Source organism: Callionymus lyra, chromosome 3 (assembly GCF_982586985.1).
Source record: "Callionymus lyra chromosome 3, fCalLyr1.hap1.1, whole genome shotgun sequence".
Classification (NCBI taxonomy): Eukaryota; Metazoa; Chordata; class Actinopteri; order Syngnathiformes; family Callionymidae; genus Callionymus; species Callionymus lyra.
This window is the reverse complement of record NC_141820.1, coordinates 34039610-34060858: the sequence shown is the minus strand read 5'-3', so window position 1 is coordinate 34060858 and position 21249 is coordinate 34039610. Positions and strand designations below refer to the sequence as shown.

Below are 21249 nucleotides of genomic sequence, written 5' to 3'. Positions count from 1 at the left end.
AAAGCTGTTCTTTCATCCTGATGTGTTGTCATCTCCCTTTTTACTTTCTTTCTGAACAGTCTGGAGACTGTTAGCTACTTGTCACCATGAATAAAATGTGCTGTTGCAGTCTAAATTAATAATATCACTCTTGACTCATTCATTCCACTGTGTTTGCTCCTAAATTATTTTTATACAATTATACAATTAATTTGTTTTTGCTGTAGACATTCTATGTATTGTGCACTAATAAAGAAAATATTTGATATGAAAGATTAAATAAAGTAAAGTAAAATGCTAATGTGACCACATTCAACAGATAATTCATACTTTTTTGAATAGTATGATAGAAATCTAAAAGATTTAAACATGTTTTAAAATCACGTATTTGAAGACCTTCAGAACATGAAGCATTTCTAGTCAGTTTCACTCAGAGCGTCCCTATGTGGCCCCCGACCACCAGTTCTGCTCCATACATTATTGAAGTCAGTAACTTTATGTGCTTCTCATTGTTATTAGTTTGAAACTATGTTTTAAGTGTTTTAAGTTAGGATCTGTGCAAAATTATCTGTGTTGTAAGACCAATGGAAAAAATTCCAGATCAATGTTCATTTGCCCTGGTCATGTCTGAGAAGCTTCTCATTCATACCTGTTATTTCTCCTGACCACCACAGCAGAAATGTTGGCCCCCAGCCTTGTAGGCACTGATCCCTCTCTATTTATAATGTATATCAACTATCTAGGCCATTACTTATTCCTTGCAACACTTATTTTAATCCATGTTGAGTGAGGCCAAACTGTCCGAGGCAGAGAGAAAGTGTCTGATAGAAGTGTAGAGGTGGATAATGGAGGAGAAGAACACCATCAATCTAGACCGTAAGCAGTGGAAACAAAAGTACCTGGAGGCCATACAGGCCAACAACACTGAGGAGGTTCTGTGGATTCTTCAGACCAGCGACCTTCATATCGATGATGTGCTGGAGGTGGACGACCCAGATATGGTTCTGGCCTCGTACAAACAAGGTGAGCTGCTCATTGATCAATGGAGTCTTTGTGTGTGACCTGTTGGATTAGAGGGATTTGAGATAAAGTATTTGGGTTTGATAGTTAGTGATGTTTACATTCTTTAAGCTTCTAACTGTTTAGCCCTGAATTATATATGTATTAATCACGTCCACCTTCAGAAACGATTGTCCATCTTTGTGCTTAAAAGCCTCTGAAGCTTGAACACTTTACGTGTCAACAGGTTACTGGTTGCCAGACTACAAGATGGAGAAGTCCTGGGCGATGGGCATTCACCTGTGTGTTCTGTACAATGCTCTGGACACCGCGATGATGCTGCTGGAACGGGGTACATCTATGAACGCCATGACCGACGGAAAGACAGCTCTCCACATAGCGTGCGACTTATCGAACAGCGACTTTGTGGCCTTGCTGCTGGCTTATGGTGCGAGTGTGGACATCCTGTCTCTGAGTGGACACGCCCCGCTTCACTGCTGCATCACCAAGCAGTCTGTGGAGTGCGCCAAGTTGCTCCTTCTTAAAGGTGATTCAATGTTGCTCTTTGTTTCTTCTATTATTTAGGATTGTTTTAGTTCTACTTTGCTGAATATAACTTAAAAGCTATCGACAATTTCTTTCAAGAAAATAAGACCACGACTACTTAGTACACTTGTTTTTTAATTTTAGTTTTAAAACAGTCTTTGTGTTGCTTTTTTTCTTCATCCGTCAAGCCCATGCTCTTTTTATATGAATGTTGAAAAAACTCAGTTTTGGTCAATGAATAAAAAAAAGCATATAGACGTAAAGTGGTCCCTCGCCATATCACCTCCCACGGTCTCACCTCACTGATACTGCCGACAAAGGGAGCATTGTGTAGAAAGGCATCTTGGGAGTTTACGGTTCAGTGATGACTGATTAGTTGCGACTTGTTACAATTTTTTTTTTTACTTCTACGTCTATTTTGCTAAGTCAAAAGTGATCGTCAGCTGTGATTGGTTGGCTGGGCGGCAAAGCATTTTGGGAGCTGTTCAGGTCACCGTTAATAAGAGAGTTGTTGAGAGAGATCTTATATGCGATGTTAATCTGCCAGTTCAAATAAAGGTTCAGTTATTTTATTGTTTTTTAAATAATTATCTTTATTTGAGAAATGGGTTTTCAGAGACCGACCCCCACAATAAACGAGGGAACACAGAAGTTTATATTTATCGACCTACATTATTTTTGCATTGTAAAGTCAGCGGTAACGTCGCTTCTTGTCCCAATTCGTCACATGATAAAGTCTCCAGGGCAACAATATTTCATCATTGTCTTTTCTTCGAGACTGCGGAAGACAGAGAGAACCTGAAAGAAAAACATAGGCTGGCAAAGAAGTTCGCTAGCTAGCAGCAACCTGTAGATTTGCATCCTTTTTTAATCACAAACAAGAGAATTAAAAATTCTTTCTGCAAGATGAGTCATGAAATGTAAAATGGACAGTCACTCGATTTGGTCCATTGAACAAAGTGCCTTGTACATGACATGTTTATATTACATTTTAAAAGATGACCACTGCACAATCATGTGCACATTGTTACTAACACATCACCGTGATTAGATAATTGAATAATAAAGTAACTGAAAGTAAAGACAAATTGATGCAATAAACGGGTATATTTAATGATCATCCATTTATTATACAGTAGCTCAGTAACACAAAAGAAGATTTGATAATAACTTGTGTGTCCTACCACACATGTCTTCTTTTCTTCAAGGTGCAGATGTCAATCTAGCAGCTGATACCACTGACAAGGACACGCCTCTTCATCGAGTGACAAGATTCGGCCTCCCTGAACATGTTTCTCTATATCTGCAACACGGCGCTTCAATCAATGCGGTCAACTCAACTCTAAGGACGCCGCTAATGAACACGGCTGTTTGGGCTTTTAACCAAAAAGATCAGGTCTACAACCAGGACCATCAGCTGGTCTGCCGTATTCTGTTGGACCACGGAGCAGGTGAGACGTTTGCTCTTATTCAACTTTGTTCTGGAGGATGATTTGTCTTCTCTGATGCAGACCCACTTCTCCAAGATATAGACCATAAAACCGCTCTGCACAGAGCTGCTTGGAACGTGGACCACGTCGTGATGGAGATGCTGCTGGAAGCCGGATCAGACACTCGAGCCACGGACATCAACGGCTGCGTCCCCCTTCAGTATCTTCTCAAACTGACCGATAGGAGGCTAAGAGTAGACCCTGAAGTGTGTTATCTTCTGCTGCTCAACTACAACGCGGCCACCATCTACCCGCCGCAGTTTCACATGGTACTTCCTTCAAGAGGAGTTTTTTTTTTTTGATGTCAAACCATGTGTTGCTCTGTCCAGTTCTTGCAGAAATGCCATTTCTTTCCCAATGTGGTTGAAATCCTGGTGAACTGCTATCCACACTTGATGCACACAAGAAAATGGAGACCTGCTATTCCTGACGAATGCTACTTGGTAACTATAGGGTGGATCACGAGTGCATGGTGTGCAGTTTCATACGGAATATATACTTCCTCTTCTTTCCAGCAACACAAAGACTTCTACGACTCCATGTTTGCGGTCTGCTCTAACACGCCTCGCAGCTTGTTGCATCTCACCAGATGTGCCATCAGAGCCGGTTTAGGCGGGTTCTGCCATAACAGTGTGGCCAAGCTTCCTCTGCCATCGGGACTTAAGAGATATTTGTTACTTTATCCGGAAGGTACTCTTTACTAACATGCGTTTTTGTTTTTGTTTTACTAAATAAAGTCCTGTCTGTGTCTGTTAGAAAAATACATATTAGTAGGATCACCCATGAATCCCAAAATTTAAGAACAATGAAAGGGACAAATGTAGAAGGGAGAATTTACGTGTGATAGATTAAGACTTAAGACTTGCTTTTATTGTCATTGCACAGAAAACACAGCAGTGAAACTGGCAACGGAATTGTGTTGCTTGGCAACCGTTAAAAAACACAGCAGATATTTATATAAAAAGTATAAATATAAATATTAATAAGTTAAAAATAGTTCAATATAGTATAAACAGAATAAATAAATAACATTATAAATATTGCATATAATAATTCATGTATATAAAGTATAAATACAAACAAGTTAACAATAGTCTAATATGTTATAAATAGAATAAATACATAATGTTTTAAATAGTGCATAGCTCAAGGCACATTTTCATTCAGCAGTCTGATGTCCAGAGGAAAGAAGCTTTTTTAAAGAAGATCGTATTTTAGTAAAAATCTTTGGCTTGAAGTTTTCACCCTAAGATATCCTGGTTAAGCTTCAACTATTGAAACTGTTTTAGTAGTTCAACCTTCAATCATTAGTCCAACTGTGTAGCTGCATTTTAAGACACCACAATCAAGGTTACCTAGAGTACAATGATCCAAGAACACCAGCGACTCATCTCAACTCCGTTTGAAAAGCCACTGCCGGGCCTCAGTCAGGTTTGGAAGCTTTTTATTCCTTCCCTGTAATCATCTACGTGTAGACTCTCTAGAGCAACCCTAGCTGCCCTGGTCACACTTTTCTATTTATAACGTGTCCACGCCACAGCTATTTAGGTCGTCCTGGTGGGTCTTGCTCTCCTACTTTTGCTTTCCTTTTTTCTCTATTCACCCCAAATATAACATTGGGATTTCGGAGGCAACACAATGATGGTATGATTGATCTGTTCATTAGCTCATTCTGCGCTTTGTTATTAAGTTTGCTTTATGCTGCATGGACAGCTTTATTGACCCAGCCAGCTACTGCAGCAGAATCTTTTGACATGGACGATTTAAACACTAGAAAACTAGAAGTAAAACAGTGGAAACAAAAGTACCTGGATGCTATAAAAGCCGATAACGCCCAAGAAGTGCTCCGGATTCTTCACACCAGCAAACTAGATGTTGATACGGTCCTGGATGTGGAGGACCCTGGTTTGGTCCTGGCCTCATACAAACAAGGTGAGCTCTGCCCCCTGCTGTGGTGTTTATTCTCTAATACGCTGGGTCAGTGTTTTGCATCTTGTTGAACAGTATACAGTATCTAAACCCCTAGTCTTACTTTTGAGGTATGATTCCTTCACTGGTGTGTTTATTATGCTCATGAATGCGATTTGATTACTTTAAAGGGGAAGCTTTAAAAGTTATCCAACAAGCAAATATTATATGTGAAAGCAGAGGAGCTGTCAACATCGAACCAGAGGGCGTCAAACGAAAAAATAAAGATGGCATACTAATCTAGAAATGCTTTGTTATAGGTGGAGAGCATTTTTTACCATGGTACTTAAACTCTCTTTCTAATGTAATGTCCTGAGATTACTTGCTTGGAGTTGGTGTTGGCTCCAGAACTTTCCATGATATTTACTAATTCAAAGGTGTTTTCTTGAAAAAACCCTGAATTCTTGTGTTGACTTCCCAACAGGATACTGGTTGCCAGACTACAAACTGGAGAAGTCCTGGGCCATGGGGTTACATGTGTGCGTGCTGTATAATGCTCTGGCCACAGCCATGGTGCTTCTTGAGAACGGCGCAGCGACCAACAAAATGCCCAACGGGAAGACGCCGCTACACGTCGCCTGTCAAATCGCCAACAGCGACTTTGTGGAGCTGCTTGTAACCTATTTTTCAAGGATAAACATCGTGTCTCTGAGTGGACACACACCCCTTCACCACTGCACCACCAAAGAGTCCATAGATTGTGCCAAACTTCTCCTGCTCAAAGGTGAGCCTGACATGTTTGGAAACCACACTTTAGAACGCTCCGAGGATGATGCTGGAATTGTTAAAGCTTTGAAATATTCAAGCGTCCCATTGGCTTTTAAAGGGAAATCCAATCAGAAACTTTCTTATGAGAGGTATTATGCACATGGATTATATTGTATTCATATTATTATTGGGAGAAGTGGGTGCTACTGAGGGTTGTGCAAGGGGAAGCAGTAATCCCCTCAGAATAGCTGTCACAGTATAAATGTACCCCTTCAATTATTGATCTTCTGCTAGCAAATAATTCTAGCCCTGTATTCATTTTAAAATTGTTCTATGTCCCATTCAACTCACACATTTATCTGACCCAAAAGGCGTCTTATTCCATGGCACATGGAAGCAGCAATGTGGGCCGTACTACCAGGTAGAGTTGTCACAATGATTTTAACTGTGTAGAAAATCTCAAGAGATAGAGTCGGAGTATGACGAGCAATACAAGCTGACTGGTACTTCAGTTATACCATTATTTGGATTCTAAATAAACAGATGGGAATCTATGGTGGAAGTACCAGAATATTAATACCTTTTATACCAGAATAGTTTCTGTAACAGGTTGCTATGTAAATATGTTGGTGGTAGATATTCAGATATATGTGCTAGCTAAGGCTAATTTACTTGAATATGATGTTGTCAGTAGATGTAGCAACCAATTCCATGTTAATGTCAAGACATATAACCTGGTGTTTTTTCTCTGTGGAGGGGCCAATGTGAATAAAGTTGGCGACACAGATGACAAGAGCACTCCACTGCACAGAGTCGCACAATTTGGCCTCCCGGAGCTGGTGTCTCTCTACCTCCAACATGGAGCTTCGGTCGACGCCCTCAACTCATCTCTGGAGACGCCACTGATGATGGCGGCCTCTTCGTCTTTCAGCGTTAAAGATCAGGTCTACAGCTCAGATCACCAATTGATCTGTCGAATACTGCTGGACTCGGGAGCAGGTGAGACCTCAGTCATTGATGCGATGTTTGTTTCTAAAGATGCCTTAAAATGCAGACCCTAACCTCCAGGATGAGGATCACAAAACAGCGCTGCACAGAGCTGCTTGGAATTTCGACCAGATCGTGATGCAAATGCTGCTGGAAGCCGGATCAGACACTCGGACCATGGACATCAACGCCTGTGTTCCCCTTCAGTACCTCCTCAGAATGACTGACAGTACAGTATTGGCTGAGCCTGAAGTGTGTTTTCTGCTGCTGCTCAACTTCAACGCAGCGAGAATCTACCCGCCACAGTTTCACATGGTAGTTCCTGATGAGATGATCCACAGATGATCTGAGCTGATGATGTGTCCTTCCGTCCAGGTCTTGCAGTACTGCCATTCCTTCCCTAAAGTCGTGGAAATCCTGGTAAACTGCTACCCACTACTGCTACCAACGAGGAAATGGAGACCTGCTATTCCTGAAGACTGCTACAAGGTAACAATGGTCTTATTGTTGTCGTTACATAATATTCATTGATAAATATGATTTTTTTCTTTAAAGCAACACAAAGACTTCTACGACTCCATGTTTGCGGTCTGCTCTAAAACGCCTCGCAGCTTGTTGCATCTCACCAGATGTGCCATCAGAGCCGGTTTAGGCGGGTTCTGCCATTACAGTGTTGCCAAGCTTCCGCTGCCATCATCCATTAAGAGATATTTGTTACTTTATCCAGAAGGTACTCTTTACTAATTTATTGTATATTTGATCACAATTTCTGTAAATTTATATTTGTAAACTAATCTGTGGTAATAAAAATTTATGAAAAGCAAGTCAAAATGTGATTTAAAGTATTTATAATTTATGAAGATTTACAGCACATTTTAATGTTTAAAACACCACTTTATTTAGAGACTTAGAAAGTGTGGGTTTAAACTGCAGAGGTTATGAATGAAATGCAGAAAAGGAAGGATATACAGAGCTCAGTGTTTAAAACTCCTCTAGCAAGCTAAGCCGCTTAAGAAAAACAAAAATGGCTGATTCAAGCAGGGCCTGAGTCAGTCCTAATTATAGGCTTTATCGAAAAGTTTTAAGATTGTTTTTAAACATTGAGAGGGTGTCTGATCATTCGTTGACGATTTTCTGAGATGTTATGGGCCAACTAGTAGAACCTCAGTTTTGTCCAAGTTCAGTAAAAGTTTTTTAGACTTGATATCTGTAATACAGGACTGTATTTGTGTTAGCTGATTTCTTTCATCTGGCTTCATTGACAAGTAGAGTTGAGTGTCATCAGCATAATAGTGAAAGTTTATAGAGTGTCTTCTGATCAAGTCCCCTAGTGGGAGCATAAAGATTGTGAATAGGATTGGACCAAGAAAAGAACCTTGTGGGACACCATAGCTGACCTTAGTGTGTGTTGACATGTACATAGTGATTTCTATCTGACAGGTAGGATTTAACGCACTTTAGAGCAGTTCCACATATACAGTATTTGGTGGTCGACAGTGTCAAATGCAGCACTGAGATCTAGAAGAACAAGAACTAAAACATGGCCCTGATCAGAGGCCATCAGCAGGTCGTTACTTACCTTTAACTGTGCTGTGGTGTTCCCTGAAACCAGACTAAAACACCTCAAATTGATTTGAAACTGGCTCATAACAACTTTCTCCAGGATCTTTGAAACAAGGACAAGATTAGAGGTAGGCCTATAGTTAGTCAGAACCTCTGGATCAAGAGGTTTAATTACTGCAATTTAAAAAATCTGAGGCACATAGCCTGATGTCATTGACAAATTAATAATGTCAAGTATGAAAGTGCTAAGTAAGGGAAACACTTCTTTAACTAGCCATGTGGGAATAGGATCGAGAAGACATGTTGTGGACTTTGAGAAGGAAACAATCGGGGACAGTTGTTGAGGACTCACTGGTAGAAAGGAGTAAAAATATATATCAGTTTTAGTGTCTGTGTAAAGCTGCACCGCTTGCATTAGAAGAATCTAGGAGGTCTTGAATCTTTCCTCTAATAGTAACGATTTTTCATTAAAAAGTTCATGAAATCACTGCTACTGAGATGAGGAGGGATGGATTGCTCAATGGACTGATGGCTCTGTGTCAGCCTGGCTACAATGCTGAATAAGAACTTGGGGTTATACATTTTTAATTTCAAGTCGGTACGCTAGGACAAGATCTAATGTGTGCTTAAAACAGTGAGTCGGTTCATGTAGATACTGAGAGAAACCAAATGACTCCAGGATAGAGTGAAACCTGTTAGCCAAGCTATCATGGACCATATCAACATGGATGTCAAAGTCACCAACAATAATCACTTTATCTGATTTAAGCACCAGTCTGGTCAGGAACTCAGGGAACTCAGACTATGACTAAGCCTAAGAATTCAGAATATGGTCCAGGAGGTACAGTAAAGAGAAGTGACTGACCTGATCTCAAGGTTGTATGAGACATGTTAATAATGATACTTTCAAAAGAGTTGAAATCAGATTGTGGTCTAGTAAAGGTTGACAGACATGAGTTGATGATGGCTGCGACTCCACCTCCTCGACCAGAGTATCGAGGGGCATTAAAGTTAGTGTGGCTGGTGGTGTTGATTCATTTAAAGATACGTAATCATCTATAGACAGCCAGGTTTCAGTTAAGAAGAATAAGTCAATGTTTTTTATCTGAGTTCATTAATTAGTAAGTAAGTAAGTAATTTGTATTTATATAGCGCTTGTACAGCTTTTGAGGACAGGGATCTGATATTCAACAATCTACACTTAATTCTCCTGTCCTGTACAATAGTAGTGAAAGTATTTATTTGAATTAGATTTTCTTTAACAACTCTTCTACTGCGGACATTTGTTCTTGGTTTTATTAAACACATATATGCCGCATTCAGAATTACAAACACAGACATGTGGATTCGCACAGGATTAAAACATTCTCTGCAATTATTACAAATGACCAGAGGTTGGGTTTAAGACTGCAGTTCTGCCTCCTGGTCTGTGCTCTCAGTTGTCACGTTAAACTAATAAAACTGTCAATATTACTGGACAAGAGAGACGCTCCTTCCAAAAGTGGGATGGATGCAGTCTCTCCTAATCAGACCAGGTTTCCCCAGAAAGTCTTCCAGTTGTTTACAAAGCCAACACCGTTTGTGGGGCATCACTTTGACTACCAGCGATTAAATGATGAATAGCGACTAAACATATAATCATTGGCCATGTTGTGCAGGGGTCCAGAGAACACTAGGCTAAGAAGGTCCGACATTGTTGCTGCAGATGGATAACACCTTGTGATAACAGAAGGCATAGTACAAACACATTTTGTCAGGCCTCTGCGTCACCTTGACCCTGAGATTACACAAGGGTAACGGTTCTTTCTATTCCAAAATTTTTGAGTATTTTTAAAAAAAATTCAATGTGCGGACTCTTGTACTGTCTTGTAGCACATTGTTGAGAAATGTGTCTGTCATTTTCTAGTTCACTGCCTGAGGCTTACATGAGCTCAGCAGCTGCTGTTCTGGCTTCACCCTTCAAACTACTTTAGCTTCCATCCTTTTCTGAATAAAAAGTTATCACAGGTTAGGTATCATATGATAGAGCATTGTTTAGGTGAACAACCATCTTTTATTCATAATTTCAGATATGGTGCTTCGATAGAAAGTTGATAACCAAGATAGTTATCATAAGTTAGCTATAAACATGAAGTAGCAATATTAGCTAGTTAACTAGCTAAGATTTAAAATCCAGGAACGCCCAAACATACTTTTGAGCAATTCAAACAATAATTGAAAGTGTCTAAATACAACAAAAGATATCCAGATAGAGAATACACATTTAGTGTACACTACCTTCTGTATATTGTAGGGACACAATATTCTGATCCAAAAACTGGACACTTCTACTGTACAGTATGTAGAGGGATACAGTTTGAGTGTTTTTCAGTCCAGGTTGTTGTTTTTAATGACTTCTAACTCAGTTCACTGATATTCTCAAAAAGACAATTACCCAGACCTCTTGATGCTGAAAAACACTCACACACAGTTGTTCTATAAAATAATATGTATCTACAGAATTTAAACTCAACAAAATTATCAGAAAAAGAAATAGAGCAGTCAAATCTGTAAAAGTTCTAAAAATATTCAGATTTATTAACAACACACAACACAAAACACAACATTATGTCCCTCTTTTACAAATCGAAGAAAAACCGAGGTAGTACAATACTCAGAATAACCTCTCTCTAACACAATATACTATTTGTTTTTCATCCAGCTGTTAACATGTTGTGTTATTATTTAGAAGCGTATCATTGTGAATATACATATAAAGTGTAATTCTTGTTACAAGCATGTTTATTATAGTGTTTAGATTTTAAACTCAACACAGATAATAAATTGTGAATATATTTGTGAAAATAATCAATTACTTTACTACCATAACAAGGCAATGATATGGTACTACAAACAAATCGACTGGTTTAATGTTAATCACTGTGTACCAGGAGAACACTGTCTTTCCTACTCATCATGGTGCACATTACTACAGAGGTGTTGTGTGCACAACACTTGCCTAAGGGTTTCTGATTATATTTGTTCTACTCAAATTGTGTCATGACCTTTGAAAAACATGAGTTTGAAATCAAAGTTATACTGAGGTTCTTTGTATTGCCTTTGTCAACATTACGACTCCTGCAAAAGGATCAAACAAACACATACCTAACATACCCTATATACTTCTCCCCAAGAGGTTTATTAAATACATGCTTTATTTTATAATTCTGTCCAGCTTTTGTTTGTATTCCTGGAAGCAACATGCACATTTCAAAACCTATCTTTATTACAGATAATCTGAGGTTGGGTCTTGCAGCTAGTAATGAGATGAGGAACTGACCAAAAACAAACAAACGCACACATCTACTATTTTATATATTTGGATGTTGATACAGTTTAAGATGGATGACTTTCTTAATGGAAGGTCAGGGTGATGAATGAAAAAAACAGTCATACACTGATGATAGTTTGTGTTGTCTTGCTCACTGAAAACAAGTTCACATTATCAATGAATGTGTCGTCAAAGGAGAAAGGTACTGACAGCATCAGCGGTTTTGTGATGCTAGCAGGCTAATGAATGAGCTTCTCTGTCTCTTCCAAGGATGAACTGGCCTCCAGCCACTGTTGTGATGCTGTGCAGACTGAGCCAAGTTTCCCACACAAGAAAAAATGTTGTGGAAAAAGTCTTGACAATATCAAAGAGGGTTGGACAACCTTATTGAAATAAAGATGGCAAAGCTATACTGAAGTGTACATAAAAGTGTATTATATTAATATATAGCTTAGATTTACTTCACTCAATATGAAAGTTGTCTTAATAAAGAGATATATCAATAAAATAAATTGCTTTTCTTGTACAAAGAGCCAATGAACGCCAGCATGCAAACATCACACATTTATTTACAAAGAACAAGTAAATACATTTGTTTATGGCTACAAAAAATACATGAAATTGTCCGTTCCCATATCCTATTCAGTCTTGTGCGTTGCAAGAAATCACAGGTCAAAGTCCAAAAACACACGTGAGTATAAAACAGTGTCATGTACTGTATGATTCCAAAGAGTTGGCCCTGACTGTTAACAGTTCTTCTTCTCAATTACACTGAAAAATATCTGTCTGAAAATCAACGAAAACTAAATTAAATCATCAGTTAAAACCTTCTTTTTATATATACTCACTTTCATGAAGTCCAGAGTAAGGCACTTGGTGACATGACAACTATATTCTTGTTAGAAAACACAAAACAAAACAATGAAAACATTGATCCTTAATGTTGTAAAATACAAAACTGGCCATTTTCTAAACATGGTTGTTATTATTTTTAAAACATCTGGATAGTGTGTTAAGATCATTATCTCCTGTACAACATTGACATTTTGTGATTGTTGTTAATGTTCCAAACTGTTTACTGCATATTATCTTTTTTAGCCAACTTGGTTTAATGACTGACAGTTAGTGGAGTGTAGAAATTGACATTAGCTACAAGCTAACATTAGCAGCAACCACACAACAGGTCGTTTTTCAAGCTGATATATGTTAAATATAGTAAATATTATTTTATCATTACATACTTTACAGACATAATTACCAGGCAGCATTTTTTATTAAGTAGTTAAATATCTGTAATTCTTTCCGAAGGGCAAATGCTAACTAAATGAACCAACTTGGCAGTTATTCTATTTTTTAATTTTGGAAGGGGGAGAATTCATTCAGTATCCATTAAGTATTTATCTATTTATTAGATTAAATTCTTTATCAATAATTCATTTGAAAACGATAAATTAATAAGACCAGTTGCTTAATCTAAACAAATGACTCCCATTTAAGAACTTATTTCTGAGGTATTTTTGCATCATAACAACAACTGCACCTTGAATGTTTGCTGGGATGAAATAGATGATTTTTTTTACATTGAAGTAAATCAAGATATGCTATAACAACACTTCATATCTTGTGGACCGGAGCAGCAGAAACTGACTTATTATTCAGATAAATTCATAATACAGTACTGTATGATGTGTTTGACCGTCCCAATGTTGTCTGTGTAAAAACATGCTTTACTGTAAATATATTTATACTGGCTCACCGTAGAGAACATTCATACTAATTGTCACATTGTTCACAATTGTTCTATTATTATTATTTCCATGAAGAAACTTGCCGAGCTCTTCCCATCACTGCGTCCTCTCCTGCGTTCCTAGTTTCTTGGGATCTCTGCTGGGCATGCACCAGTCGTCGGCCTCTATGGTGGACTGGTAATGCCGAAGAGCCGACTTGTTGAACACAGGAAGTCTCTCCACGGACTCTGACGACAGCGCCTGCCATTTACGAAGATGGGAATCAAATGTTGAGGGTTTTGACATTTACACAACAACAACAAGTATTTTTCAAAGAAATCTCAGTAAAACAAGATCAAGAATTTTTTTTTTTTTTTAACTTCTTTAGTGTTGTTTACCCTTGTGTTATCTCAGGGTCAAGGTGACCCAGAGGCCTGAAAACAAATGTGTTTAAGGTAACCCTTGTGTTATCTCAGGGTCAAGCTGACCCGGAGGCCTGAAAACAAATGTGTTTGAGGTAACCCTTGTGTTATCTCAGGGTCAAGGTGACCCGGAGGCCTGAAAACAAATGTGTTTGAGGTAACCCTTGTATTATCTCAGGGTCAAGGTGACCCGGAGGCCTGAAAACAAATGTGTTTGAGGTAATCCTTGTGTTATCTCAGGGTCAAGGTTACCCGGAGGCCTGAAAACAAATGTGTTTGAGGTAACCCTTGTGTTGTCTTTGGGTACCAACTCCACCACTGCATATGTATTTTTTGAAGCCAAGGAGGTCGTTCACTTTGACCCAGAGACAACACATAGGGATAAAACGGTTTTCCGGTCACCTGACCTAACAAAAGAGTTAACACAACGTTATGTAATTTTAGATTTAATCAGATAATTATCTTAATATCACACTAAATAAACTGGTAAATGACAAAGAATAAAAAGATTAGCGATGTTAGTATGTAAGATAAACTGAGTTATTGCCCAATTATCTTGTGTTAACTAGAATACTGTATTTTTCTTTATACCATCTTTACCATCTTTTAAAATTTTCTCTTGACTGCTGCTTTAATGTTATCCTGTATATCTGGTATCTATCTATAACTATAATACATGTAAAGAAATCTGTAATGATTTTCTCTTTTTACTATATTGTAACAAATACATATATTTTTTTAATCTCTCATTTTACTACTTTGCTATAATGTATTATATATTTTACACACTCTGGACTGTACATTGTTGTACTGAAACTTCTAGAGTGTGAAATTATTGGTTAGGTATAAGAAAAATAAATCATTGTGTTAAGACATGCAAGTGTTTCTACCGCCTCTAGGTGGCAGGATGTCCCGGTCTTTTGTCAACTAAATGTCCCGCCAGTCTATAAATAACGCCCACGTTGACCCGGCAGCCATGTTTGCTGCTGACATTGGGTCTGTGCTGTTCTCACCTTCAAGTATATAACAGCTGACGTGCCGTAACCTTCCATGGAGTACAGCTGCAGGTCTCCCTGGAAGTACTTGGCATAGAGGCGGGAGATGGGAAGGCCGTAGCCGAAACCAGCCTGTGAGCAGAGGGTAAAGTCTGAGTCACTGTATGAGATTATTGACATTGTGCTTTTGAGCAAACAAGCTGTACTCATTCATTTATCTATTCTTGTATTTGTCCACAAATATCATAATCGTTCACATTTTACATTGCGCTCTCCTCATCGTCGTCCAGTTAACATTTTTAACATGAATAAATACTACTTATTTATTCATCAAAACAAACGCTTTTTAAATATTTAAAATTAAGTAAACATTTGACTTAATATCCTGAATTAGCTTAACTAGTTTAACAAAACTTTTGCTGAACTTTACCTTAACTTACTTTGACTACTTATGTCTAAAGCAAATGATTATTGATCTAACTTATCAATGATTATATTTTATTCTGGTCACAAAAATATATGGAACATGAGTTTCAAAACATCATAATGTCTGGCTACAGTCTCTCATTAAAATGGAAACTAACAAGCTTTTTTTACTTAATATTTCCTTAGATAATTACACTGTAACAGGCTCTCAGAAGAAAACTTGACAGCAATATTCTGCCTGTTGTTCATCAGCTTGCAGACCATCTAGATCGTGAGTAAAGATCTCACCAGGGGAGCATTACGAGAGTTGTCATGATGCACGGGACTGGGAGCCGTGGAGTACATGTAGCTGAACAGATGCTCGATCTTCCTCAGAGGAACGCCCCCTCCTCTGTCGGACATCTAAAAATATAGAAGTATGTTAAACTACATTCTTCTGCCAGCAGGCCGGAGTCCTGTCAGCTCATTTGTTCCTTAAGCTTCTGCCATTTGAGTGGAGCCCGAACAACGTCTTCAAAGGTCTGCCAGGTTGAGTATTATTAGCTTGTTTTCCAGGCGAGCTTTACCTCATGAACCCTGCGCTGACGCGACAACACGTGACAACACACGCCCACAACGGCGTCGCGTACCTTGATAGTGAGGTCTTCGTTGCCAAGAGAAACTCTGACTTTGACTGGAGGCAGTGTTGGGCTGGACTCGTGAGTCTCGACTGTGGCACGCATGGCGTTCTGAAGAGACAACAAGCAGTGCAGTTAAAAACAAGGTTTGGTTGAAGAGAAAACGCTTGTAAAGGTGACACTACCTTGAAGAGTTCAAACAGCATATGGTAGAGATGCGACGGCACGTAGACGATGTGAAGAGGCTCACCGGGACTTTTGGCTGAAAAACAGGATAATGAGTACATTTAAAATCTGTATGGAAGTACCCTGGTGAAAAATATAGATATTTTAGTTGTACCTTTGTAGTATGTTACTCAAGCAATTTAAGTTAAGCTATTTTTAACTGTCATCAACCTAAGTTTTGAACTTGATGATAATGTTTTCTTGGATATTTGTGTTTGTTTTAATTGAGTTTTTATTTGTAATTGTTTTTTGTTTATATCAACCCAGCATTATTAGATAGACTTTATGAATCCCTCTAAAGAGATTATACTTTTCTTTTTTTTTTAATAGAAAAACCAAAAAACATTTGCAAAAACACCCATTTCCATTCCTCACAATTATACAGTTTTTATTCATAATTTGTTTATTTAGATTCTGTTACCATCCCTTTAAGTTATTTGTCCAAGAAAAACAATGCATCATTTACTGCATTAGATTGTCACAGTAATTATGTCACAGTTTAATTAAATATATCTTGTCTCGTTTTAGTCAATGTAAACTAATGAAGTATTTATTTTGTATAACATCAGTCTTTTTTTTACTTGTCAACTTTTACTTTGTATTTTATCTTCCTCACATGAAAATGGCTTTTTTGACGAAACACTAGAACACTAGAGGGATAGAGGGAGAATATGTCAGCCCACAATGGACTGGTCCATGTTTGGGAATCATTGTACCGTGCGTCTCCCTAGTCACACTACTCTTCACGTCCTACTTTACAACATTCATGAACCTCTTGGTTATCATTCACCTGCAACTGTGGCTTTTAATATTTTTTTTCTGTTTAATTATAACATAGGAATGAGGCAGTAATAATAATTTATCACTAATACTGTGCAATAACATTCCAAATAAATCCATTTTTCCAAACAACTGCTGTGTTTGTCATTTGTATCTGAATTATTTAATATCACAACCTTTACATTTAAGTTTACAGTCAAAATATAGCAAATTATCAAGCTATATAACTTTTATTTTCATATGCTAAAGAAAGGTTTTTTAGTTCATTGTTGTATTTGTATGCATTTAACATGACTTTCTTTAAAAAGTGAGTCTCTATTACAAATGAAACTTTAGATACTTATGACATGAGAGTAACAATTCTACATTAACTGAAGATATATATATATATATATACAAATTAGACAGACAGACAGACATTCGTAACCAGACCAGTGAACTACAACAGGTTAAGGGTTGGTATTCACACTTACAATTGACTTCTATTATTTCCATTTCCGGAGAGGCCAGGTAATACTGCTCACACAGCATTTTTGACGTCTCAAACGCATCTGAAAACCACAACACAACACTGTTAAACCTGTGCGACGACAATGAGGTGTGTATGAATCGACATTAAGGTGGAGCTTCAGTGATCAAGTCATGTTGTTACACGCTGTAAAAAGATTTACCTTTCACGACTTCCACAACGTCACAGGTGGGATCGATGCTGCCGATATGTTTGGGGTGGGCGGGGTTAGCACTGCCGTCGAAGATTAAGGCTGAAGATATTTAAAAAAAGACATAAAGATTAAATTTAGGATTAAAAATATTGAAAAAACGTACATCCTGCTAAAGATGTGTTTTTTTGTTTTTAAGGAGTGAACTATTTGATGTGTTATAAGTATGTTTTAATTGTTGTTGGGCTATTATTTGCAGAGTAAACTCCACAAGTGACTCTTTGTTCCTCAGGGATCTACTGTGTGAGCAGCTCTGATGATTAACTCACTGATAGTCATCAAGTTCTATACTGACTGTGCTGGTTCATGAGCATTCGTATGGAGATGCGGCTCATGTAGAAGCGGTCCAGAAAGTACTGGACGTTCTGGTTGGTGACGGGGTCCACGCCGAAGGCCTCCTTGTACTCCACCACGCCCTGCGCCATGGTGGGCACCACGTTGTTGTGTCGGTTACGGATGTTGACCAGAGTCTCTGTGAAACTGAGACACGACGAGTCAACATTTTGACCACGACGCACAACATCCATGGACGTCCGACTCTTGATAGACACACTTGTTATTATTGACCTGCAGCTACACCACTACTGCATATCAGAGAAGAATATGTGTATTTATACATATTATATTATGTTTAGCTGACCTTTTCTACATGTAGATACTGACCACTCAGTGAAAGTTTTATGGGGGAATCAGTTCAGAAAAGGAAACGACCACCATTAAAATGTGTTACATCCAATTTTAATCTGAATTAAAAACTTTTATTGTCAGTGTTTATTTGAGACAACACTGGATTTTTTTGGTTACATTAAAGAATAAAGGAATGAAATAAAATGTGATTCATAAAAAACTATAAATTCAAATAAAATAAGAGACATTACAATAAAAAATAAAGATTATTCATTTAATTGATTAAATCATATTTAATACATATTAAACCTGGTTGATTCCCATAATGAAGGATTCATAAAGTCAATCTAATCTAATCTAATAATTTCAGATACTAAATTAAAATTTAAAGGCCCATAATCCACCTGAATTTACTCTCTTCTTCCTGTCTGTTTTATAGGTCATCTGCTTTTGAAATAGTATTTGTAATATCCGGGTAACTTTATCCAGAAAAGATTAAAACTGATCGTTCAGAAGTAAAGTCGGGTGAATTTTCTCTTCTTGTCTTCTGCAATATGAAGATATATATACGACGACAAAATAAACACTTACTTGGTCAGGACACCTTTATCATACGGGTCTTGCTCTAAAAACTCCACAAGCTCCAGTAAACTTTGTGAGTACCTGAGGAAAACACAAACAACTTTAAGATAGTTTTATAAGATAATATTCTACGCCCTCTTTGAGGAAGCATGTTGTGACGTTGCTTAAATGACTTTCACCACAAGCTTGAAAACAGCTGAATGCGTTGGTGATGAAGAAGCACACGAGTCACACACAGAGCAGGGAAGTGGGTGAAAGGTGAACTGGTGAACTGCATTATTTGCGGACGAGCTTGAACTTTAAGACCACAACAATTTCTGTCTTTCAGTCGTGCAGCTTCGACCTTTGCTCTGTATTATGTGAAGCATAAGTATGAACAGGTGACGTGATCTTTAAATCTGTCTCAGCATTAATACTAATAAACATCTGTCTGAATGAAAGATCTTCAGTAGATTTGAGAATAATAAGATCTGATTTCAAATGGATTTTAACAAGACATTAATGTGAGTTGCTCAGTCCTCACAATGCACGTGGCCTTTACAGAGGCAGGTACACACTGTTCCCTGACGCGGCTGTGCGTATACACACATGCCGGCATAAACTCTTGTAATCAGTGTCAACACTAAAAAGGGTGGAGTTGAGGTTGTTCGAGGATTGTTGGTTAATGTCTGCTAAGAATGAAACTGTGGGTTGTAATCCTTCGTCTCATCACATGACAGAAAATGCAACGAAGCACACAGAAGTGAACCTGGACACACTAAACGAGGAGCTTGGGCGTCCCACAGGGTTTGGTTGTTGGACTCTTGATAGATTCAATCAATGTGTATTTGTTCCCCTAAATCCACTCGAAAATTATATCATTATTTAATGTGTTATTTTGCTTTAATGTTATAATATTACTATACTAATGTTTTGAAATACAATAACAGATTCATTGCAACCCACAGTCTGTGTTATAAACTGTATTATTTATTATTATTAACACATTTTCAATTGTAAAATTAAAACTCTTTAAGTGTCACACAAGCTTTTCAAGACATGAGTTAAAAAAGACCACAAAAGGGCATCAATGCAAATTCATAAATAGTAAAAATGTCAGAAGAAGTTGATGTCAGTTATTTTGTTGAACTGGTTGAAGATAAAGTAGCTTTTATTTCGATCTTCTCTAGGAAATAACTTTTTTTGACACATTTGGCTTCATCAAATGTGGCCCTTCTTGAGAAGAAACTTCACTTCTGAGCGAGGGCTCCTGGGAACCTACCAGCTCGTGAGGAGCTTCAAGGAAGGAGTGCCGAGGAGCTTGTCAGGGAGAAAGTCTATTTCCTTCATGATGTTGGCCATCCTGACTGGAAGCTCCTGGCGCAGGAACACAAAGGAGGTCTTCTCACACGCATTGGCCGAGCCTGCAGTCACATGAGCAGAAGAACAAGAGCAGACAAGGTTGACCCTTCGCGTGACACATTTGGACTGAAGTTATTATTCTGTGGAAAAAGCAGCACAAAGAACAACACGTTCTTTTCTGCAACGTGTGCATCGCTTACATAAGACGTGTTGAAAACTCACCAAAGTCGAGGAACTGCTTCATCGACAGAGGAGAAGGAGAGAACTTGGAGAACCTCTCCACTTGTTTAGGGATCGCTGCAGCTTTGCTGTTCTTCAGCAAGAACTGGGCGAACTTCATTTTCCCTGTTTGTCCTCCAAACTTTCACAGATCCACGGCGGTCCGGCTTTTCTCCTCGCCACGCCCTCGGGCTTGGATTTTTGGATGAATCCCGGAGTCAAGCATGAACTTCAAGCCTTCTGTGTGATGTGTTTATCAGGAACAAATCATCTTCTCCAGTCCAGGAGCTTCACTGACTCGCTTCTGCTCAGGACGGTTTGTTTTGCTGTGTAGCGATGGGGCGGGGACATGTTGTGATTGACAGCGCTCTCAGCCAATCAACTCGAGGAATTCCTATGCGTGTTGGCAGTTCAGAGCCTTATTACAGCTTATTACAGAACATACGCAACTTCTAATTTAAGTGTTATCATCACAGTGAGTAAGCTCGATATCTATTCGGGTGAACATTATATTAACTAAACTAATTAAATGTAACATTTTTGCGACATTATATATAGACAACATTTTGTAATTTGGATGCAACATTTATAATTGAATTATTTTCCAATTTAAGTCACTTAGAGCTACTTTTTTTTAAACTATTACTATACAAAAAAAAAAAAACGCCTTCAGTAAATTGGTTTAAAAAACACAAGTATAAAACATTCAACGTTATACAAATAAGATAAATAGTTTTCTCTACTATAGTCACTGACAAACTGTTAGATGATGCCCACTTACCTTTTGTACAAAACGTGTTTTGACAATTACCCCGTATATCTGTTTAAAGGATATGTTTTAGGAAAATAATTTCACAACATGATCTATGTAGCTTGTAATCCATGCATTTGCGTCTTCTCGTCTAGACTATTGCAACAGTTTGTTTTCATGTCTTAACAAGAAGGATCTGTCTCGCCTGCAGTTGATTCAGAACTCTGCAGCGAGAATTCTGACCCGTTCTAGTAGAAGAACTCACATT

At 38.1% G+C, this 21249-nt stretch overlaps 3 protein-coding genes across 3 annotated transcripts; 2 read left to right on the top strand and 1 right to left on the bottom strand.

The window, feature by feature from the left end:
• Positions 1–824: 824 nt before the first annotated feature.
• LOC148084550 (ankyrin repeat and SOCS box protein 4-like) lies at positions 825–3828 on the top strand. The gene is made up of 6 exons (XM_087786074.1): positions 825–1002; positions 1226–1525; positions 2733–2975; positions 3036–3283; positions 3344–3457; positions 3530–3828. Exons 1-6 carry the CDS (start codon positions 825–827, stop codon positions 3716–3718), a joined length of 1272 nt encoding a protein of 423 aa, XP_087642200.1. The 3' UTR covers positions 3719–3828.
• Positions 3829–4672: 844 nt separating this feature from the next.
• Positions 4673–7421, top strand: LOC148084549 (ankyrin repeat and SOCS box protein 4-like). Its single transcript, XM_087785960.1, has 6 exons — positions 4673–4946; positions 5407–5706; positions 6447–6689; positions 6745–6992; positions 7053–7166; positions 7233–7421. The coding sequence occupies exons 1-6, from the start codon at positions 4769–4771 to the stop codon at positions 7419–7421; spliced, it is 1272 nt and encodes a 423-aa protein (XP_087642086.1). The 5' UTR covers positions 4673–4768.
• A 4678-nt stretch (positions 7422–12099) lies between these two features.
• Positions 12100–20533, bottom strand: pdk4 (pyruvate dehydrogenase kinase, isozyme 4). The gene is made up of 11 exons (XM_087787634.1): positions 20234–20533; positions 19932–20073; positions 18680–18751; positions 17757–17941; positions 17414–17503; positions 17216–17293; positions 15923–15999; positions 15750–15848; positions 15409–15522; positions 14713–14826; positions 12100–13538 (listed from the first exon to the last, which is right to left on the bottom strand). The coding sequence occupies exons 1-11, from the start codon at positions 20349–20351 to the stop codon at positions 13395–13397; spliced, it is 1233 nt and encodes a 410-aa protein (XP_087643760.1). The 5' UTR covers positions 20352–20533; the 3' UTR covers positions 12100–13394.
• Positions 20534–21249: the final 716 nt, after the last annotated feature.